The sequence below is a fragment of the Lagenorhynchus albirostris genome, chromosome 9 (genome assembly GCF_949774975.1).
Source record: "Lagenorhynchus albirostris chromosome 9, mLagAlb1.1, whole genome shotgun sequence".
NCBI classification, from domain to species: Eukaryota; Metazoa; Chordata; class Mammalia; order Artiodactyla; family Delphinidae; genus Lagenorhynchus; species Lagenorhynchus albirostris.
Window position 1 is genome coordinate 93,434,186 of NC_083103.1, and position 6,601 is coordinate 93,440,786.

At 59.3% G+C, this 6,601-nt stretch overlaps 1 protein-coding gene across 1 annotated transcript; it reads left to right on the forward strand.

Moving 5' to 3' along the window:
* Positions 1-998: 998 nt before the first annotated feature.
* Positions 999-6,584, forward strand: TAGLN (transgelin). Its single transcript, XM_060160448.1, has 5 exons — positions 999-1,157; positions 4,793-4,984; positions 5,088-5,265; positions 5,553-5,655; positions 5,997-6,584. Exons 2-5 carry the CDS (start codon positions 4,805-4,807, stop codon positions 6,139-6,141), a joined length of 606 nt encoding a protein of 201 aa, XP_060016431.1. The 5' UTR covers positions 999-1,157; positions 4,793-4,804; the 3' UTR covers positions 6,142-6,584.
* The last annotated feature ends 17 nt before the right edge of the window (positions 6,585-6,601 follow it).

A 6,601-nucleotide genomic window follows, 5' to 3' on the forward strand; every position in this document is an offset into this window, starting at 1 on the left:
CTGGGTGCGTGGTGGAGAGTGTTAGCCCCTCCCTGCCAGGCTGCCCTAGGATGGGGTGGTGCCACAGCAGGCAGGCCAGAGACCCCACTGGGGGCCTCTCACCTTTCTTCACTTCCTATCCGTTCCCGGTACCCCACCACCACCCCCGAAGCAAGATTTGAGCAGGTCTCCTTCCTGGGTGATGGGGTCCAGTCTGTTTTCCAGGGTAGGTAGGGACTGTTTAAAAGGGAGGAAGGGATGACAGCAGCCTCTGAACCTCCTACCCCAGTGTTGGTGTCTCAGGCCCTAGAGACCCCCTGGATGGGGCCAGGGTCAACTGAGCTGTTGCGGAACCCTCAAATCCCACCCCCAGCTAAAGCGTGGAACTCAAGACCCACCCCAACTGTAAACTTAACCTGAGCAGGGGGCGGGGTGGTCGGCAGGGATGCCCAGGTTCTGCCACTCAAGACTTACCACGTGACCTTGGGTAAGATGCACTCCGAGCCCTTGTTTCCTCATTTGTAAAATGGGATAGTAATTTCGCTGTCACGATGCAGCTGTGAGTATGAAACGAGCGGATGTGCAAAGTGCCCGGTATGTAGCCCGTCCTCAGTAAAGGTGAGTTCCTATCTCCCACTGGAGCCAAAAGACCCTGGAGGAGAGCGTGGCAGCTTAGTCCCCCACAAACCTCAGGGAGGGGGGCCCCTAGCCTCTTTCCTTTTTCCCTGGACGGCCCCCTCTTGAATTTCCCCCTCCCCTCAAACTCGGAGGCAGGAAACAGTGTTGAAGGAGCAGCCGTAAGTCCAGACAGCAGGGAAAGCCTTCACGGTCCTGTCCATAAAAGGCTTTTCCCGGCTGTTACCCGCCGGCAGCGCGGCCCCGCCCCCGCCCGCTCCATCTCCAAAGCACGCAGAGAATGTCTCGGGCAGCCCCCGGTAGACTGCTCCAACTTGGTGTCTTTCCCCAAATATGGAGCCTGTGTGGAGTCACTGGGGGGGCTGGGGGTGGAGAAGGAGCCAGTTTCCTCTAGCAGGGAGGGGACCGGGGCGAGCCAGCAGCGGGGAGGCTGACATCACCGCGGTGGCAGCCCTTTAAACCCCTCACCCAGCCAGCGTCCCGTCCTGTCTCTCCAAGTCCAGACAGAGCTCACTCCTTCCTGCGAGCACCAAGGAACGCCTGTAAGTACATCTGTCCCGGGGATGGAGGGGAGTTGGGCTGGGGCTTGGCAGTAGCGGTGGGTGTATCGCTGGCAAGGCCTCGGGTGCCCTGCCTGGGGCAGCCCACCCTCTTCCAGCACGCATTCCTAATCTCCACCCGCGGAGCTGGTCCTAGCTTGATGGGTGGGATGGGATTGCCAGAGTCCCGTATCTCTTAGACTGGGCAGCCTTGGGCTCACTGAAATGCCCAGGGAGACTTGGCTGGTGCAGAGGGATTGATGGTGGAAACCTGGGAACTGGGGTGAGGGAGGCTCCCCATTTTCAGCCACAGTCACACCCACGGGGGTGTGATAGGCTCCAGGTGGTGTTGGTTTAGACCCAGGTCTTGTAGTCTGCTATCTACCTGGGAGGATGTCCGAGGAGGTGAGGAGGCGCGTGGTACACCAGGGCTGGGGAGCAGTGTCCCACGGGTGGGTCCCCAGGTCCTGAGCAGCATCAGAGAGCCCCTGGGTAGCCACTGCGGCGCTGGGCAGGACCACAAGACTCGTCTTCTGGAACAGGCTGGGGTGACAGGGTGCAGGGCCAGTGAGAGAGCTGCCTTTCCAGGCACACAGCTCCCTCCATACTCTGAGTGGGAGCCCCTCCCACCCCCACCCCAGGCAGAGGAGTGGCGGTGAGCACCTCCAGGAGCTTTGGAATGACAGCCTGGGTGGTGCGGGCAGGGCCTTCCCCAAGGGTCTGGCTGCTTCCCCTCAGTGGTGGCTCTTCAAAGGGCAGCAGTGAGTCGGAAAGGTCTCCTCTGTCCCCAGAATTCAGATGAGCCACCCCTCCTGCCTTCTCAGATCCACGTGTGCGCATCCTACGTGCTGTGTTTTATTCTGAAGAGAGAGGGGCACAGCAGTCCTGCAGAGACCCCTGGTTCTGCCAGTTTTTCTGGGTTCCTGCTGGTGCCAGCTTTGCAGTTGGGCTTGTATTTTTCTCAGGGGAGGGGAGGCTGATGGAGCCGCAGGCTAGGAGGGTCAAAGCAGAGCCTCAGGCTGCCCTGTCTATCCTGTCCCAGGGGGCTTTGCCTAGAAAGGCCCCTGGGTGGGCCGCCCTGCCGCCCTCACCCTCACCCTCTCCTCACCCCTCCCCTCCCCAGCAGCTCCAAGGTGGGCCTGGGGAGGGCTTTGTCAGAGGACTTTGAGGGATTCTTGGAACCCTCCACTTTCAGACTCTACCAGGAGGGAGGCGGGGGTGCCTTTCATCCCCCTTCTTTGTTCTGATCAAAACCCAAATGTTGTCTCTGGATCTAGGGGCCGCAACTTTGTGTACTTGTCACTGTGAGCCTTGACACCTTGACTGTCCTGAATCTCCTGAGACCGGAAGCTAGGGGTGGGGGACACACTCCTGGCACCCCGTTCCTCACGGGCCCAGCGCGAGGTCTGGGAGGGGAAGGCAGATGGGAGGGGAGGTGGGGAGGGGAAGGCAAGAAGGTCTGGGCATGGAAGGTGGGGAGGGTGGTGGTGCCTGGACCACAGGGATGCACCTTGCCTGCCTGGGATGGGACGGGGAAGGCTGAGATGAGGAGGGAGGGTGGGAGGCCAAGACGAAGGATGGCCTGGTCCCAGCTGCTTGTGTATTTTGACCACAGTTCTTCACCCAGGAGTCCTCGGGAGGTTGGGAAGCAGGGATGAGACACACAGCGGGGTGGGGAAGGGAGGGACTTGGCCTTTGAATTCTTTGGCCCTCACTTTACAAATAAGGAAACAGACTCAGAGAGAAGTGAGTTGCCCAGTGGCTGGAATTTAGAGGAGCCCTTCTTCTGTTTTGTTTTGTTTTGTTTTTTTTTTGCGGTACGCGGGCCTCTCACTGCTGTGGCCTCTCCCGTTGCGGAGCACAGGCTCCGGATGCGCAGGCTCAGCGGCCATGGCTCACGGGCCCAGCCGCTCCGCGGCATGTGGGATCCTCCCGGACCGGGGCACGAACCCGTGTCCCCTGCATCGGCAGGCGGACTCTCAACCACTGCGCCACCAGGGAAGCCCCCTTCTTCTGTTCTTCCTCTCAAATTTCGTTGTCCCCTCAGGGAATGATTTTGAACAGGGGTGGAGGCTGCAGCTGGAAGAACACTTACTGTTTTTCACCATTTGGTCAGGGGCTGGCTCTCCCAGGTCGCTACCAGGAGACCAGCTCTGGGGACAAAGGACTGACATTTTGAGGAGCTCCGCTGAGGGGCAGGCAGTGTGTTCGGTAGCCACAGACAGGGCCTCATGGAATGTTCCCAGCCCTCTGGGGTAGATAACATTATCCTCACTGCAGAGACGGGGCATTCGAGCTCAGAGGAGTTGTCGGTTGCAGGGAAAGAAGGGCCGGGCAAGTGCAGTTTGGCGGCTGAGCTGGGCCCATGTGAAGCGATGATGTTCACTGCCTCCCCTGGGGGTGGGTGGGCAGAGGGACTCAGCTCTGATAAGACAGGGAGTTGAGGAAACGCGCTGACTACCTCCATCCGCAGACCATTCTCTCCTCCCAACCTCCGACCTCTCTGAGGGCCAGGGGATGGTTTGGCCTCGTTTGGTTCCTCTTCGAAGGGTGAACTCTGGCACCACCCCAGGGTGATACCTGAGGCAGGTCAGGTTCCTCCTGGCTGGCCGCATGCTGGTCTGCCCAGCGGCCTGCCTGCCTGGCCCTGCTCCTGCAGCCTCCCCTCCCTTGGTAGGGCTCTCCTGAGCGAGGCCAGCCCCAGGCCCTAAGGCAGCAGCTGCTGCTGGTCTGGACGGGGAGGGCTTCCCATGCTCTGGTTGGCAGATTCTTGGCTCACGTCCCTGGAGAGCTCTGGCTTCCTGGTTACTCAGGCTCCCACCGTGGTGAGAGCCTGAGGGCACGAGGGCCAGCCGGTGGGTATGCCAGCTCGCACGCAGCCCTCTCTCATCTGGCTCCCCGGGGAAATGCAGCTTCTTGGCCCAAAGCTCTTGGGCTTTGCTGGTTTCCTAGCCCTTTCCAGGGGTGGGTAAGCTTCGGCCTCTGTAGCTGCAGGCAGGAGGCTGAGCTGAGGCTGGTAGAGAGGCTGAGTGCTGGAGTTCCCACTTCTGGGAACCTCCATAACTTTGGGCAGAGCTGCCAAACCGCCTCACTGGACAAAGACATCTGCTGGCTTTCTTTTGAGGGGCAATGTGACCTCTTCCGAAAGGCCTCTGCAGTGCCTCCATGGTCAATCTTGGCAAAGAAAGAATGCTCTAGACCAGGGGTTATCAAACCCATGGGCTAAGTACAGCCTGCCATCTGTTCGTGTAAATAAAGTTTTATTGGAACAGAGCCATGCTCACTTGTTTACACACTGCCTAAAGCTGCTTTGGTGCTACAGTGGCAGGGACCTTATGGCCTGCAAAGCCTAAAATATGACCATCAGTAAAATGACTGTCTGGTTATTTACCAAAAAAGTTTACTAACTCCTGCTCTAGACTGCCAAAGATCTGGCCTCCAAGTTCAGAGAGGCTCCGTGGACTGAGGGGACGAGCTGGCCCGGGTGAGCAGTGCCATGGAAACAAAACCAGGAAGCAAGGGGAGGTAGATAACCGGCTAGGGTGGTTGCCCAACACAGAGCTGGAAGACCTGCCCGGCACCAGGGACAGCAGAGCTGTTCTCTGAGCCTCTCCCTCCTCCGGCTTGTGCTGCTTTAGCTCCCCGCTAACATGGCCAACAAGGGTCCCTCCTACGGCATGAGCCGTGAAGTGCAATCCAAAATCGAGAAGAAGTACGACGAGGAGATAGAGGAGCGGCTGGTGGAGTGGATCATAGCGCAGTGCGGCCCCGACGTGGGGCGCCCAGACCGTGGGCGTGTGGGCTTCCAGGTCTGGCTGAAGAATGGCGTGGTGAGTGGCACCCGGGGCAGGGGGGCTGGGTCCATGCCATCCTGCCGGAGTTGTGGGGCAGAACCCCCAAACCGAGTGCCAAGCTACCTTCTACACCCGGCAGATTCTGAGCAAGCTGGTCAACAGCCTGTATCCGGATGGCTCCAAGCCGGTGAAGGTGCCTGAGAACCCGCCATCCATGGTCTTCAAGCAGATGGAGCAGGTGGCTCAGTTCCTGAAGGCAGCTGAGGACTATGGTGTCACCAAGACTGACATGTTCCAGACTGTTGACCTCTTTGAAGGTACAGAGAGAAGAGGGGTGGAAGCAGGTGGGGGACAGGAGGGTGAGGCAGGGACGAGGGATGATCAGAACTGCCATGATGATGGCTCTGCACAGCAGGAGTGGGATACGCCAGGAGAACCCCACACCCGCAAGGGCGTACCCTGGGATCTACTGTGCCTCTTTCGATTTTAGGACCAACTCTGCCCCGGGTTGGCCAATTTTCTGAGAGGTGTGGGCAGGCTCTGCCTTGGAGTCCTGTTTACACAGTCCTGAAGATCATTTCCCCTCCCCTCTTTCTACTCACAGGCAAAGACCTGGCAGCGGTGCAGAGGACCCTGATGGCCCTGGGCAGCTTGGCAGTGACCAAGAACGATGGACACTACCGTGGAGATCCCAACTGGTTTATGAAGTACGCGGCCACCAGGGTTTCCCTGCACCCTGAGCTTGGGTCTCTGCAGGAGACGGGCTAACCCTTTAGTACAGTGATTTGGGGAAGCAGATAGCCAGGAAGGTATGAACTGAAAGTCTAGGATGGGGGGAAATGGGTCCCTAATACTTCTTGACTCCTCCCTTTCTACCCTCCTGTCTCAGCCAGTCTCCATAGCCCGTGCTGTGGGGCAAGCTAGATAAGGAAACGAGTGGTGAAATGGGGAGGGAATGGGATCGGCCTAGGAAGTAACACAGGAAACCAAAGATGGGTGGAAAACACACAGTCCTGGCAAGTCTTTGACCTGGTTCCTCCTCTCCTAGGAAAGCCCAGGAGCATAAGAGGGAATTCACAGAGAGCCAACTGCAGGAGGGAAAGCATGTCATCGGCCTACAGATGGGCAGCAACAGAGGGGCCTCCCAGGCTGGCATGACAGGCTACGGCCGACCTCGGCAGATCATCAGTTAGAGGTGGAGGGCCAGCCCCCGGCCCCGCCCTCGCCCAGCTCGCCGGCCGCAGCCCTCCCGCCTCGCCAGCCTCGCCAGCCTCACCCACACCCGTGTAGTTCCTTCAGCCCCGGCCAAGCTTCGAGGCTCCGTCACTGAGCAAAGGTGACTGCACTTGGGCAGCTCGCCCGCACCCCTCAGCCTCAGCCCAACTTCTGACCCCAAAGCACTGCTCCCCTGGCCCACCTCCCAGCTTCCCGGCCAGCTCCACTGTCTCTCCCTCCCGGGCCGAGCAGGGGAGACGTGGGCTGGCAGTGGCCTGGGTGTGGGCAAGTCCGCCGTCCTCCTGAGCGGCTGACGCTCATAGAAGGAGACCCAGGCCAACCGCCCCCGGGTTTTTTGCTGGAATATTTTGGGGGTTGAAATTCAAAAGGAAAAAAAAAAAAATACATCCATCTTTTCTCAGGCCTGGCTGGCAGCGT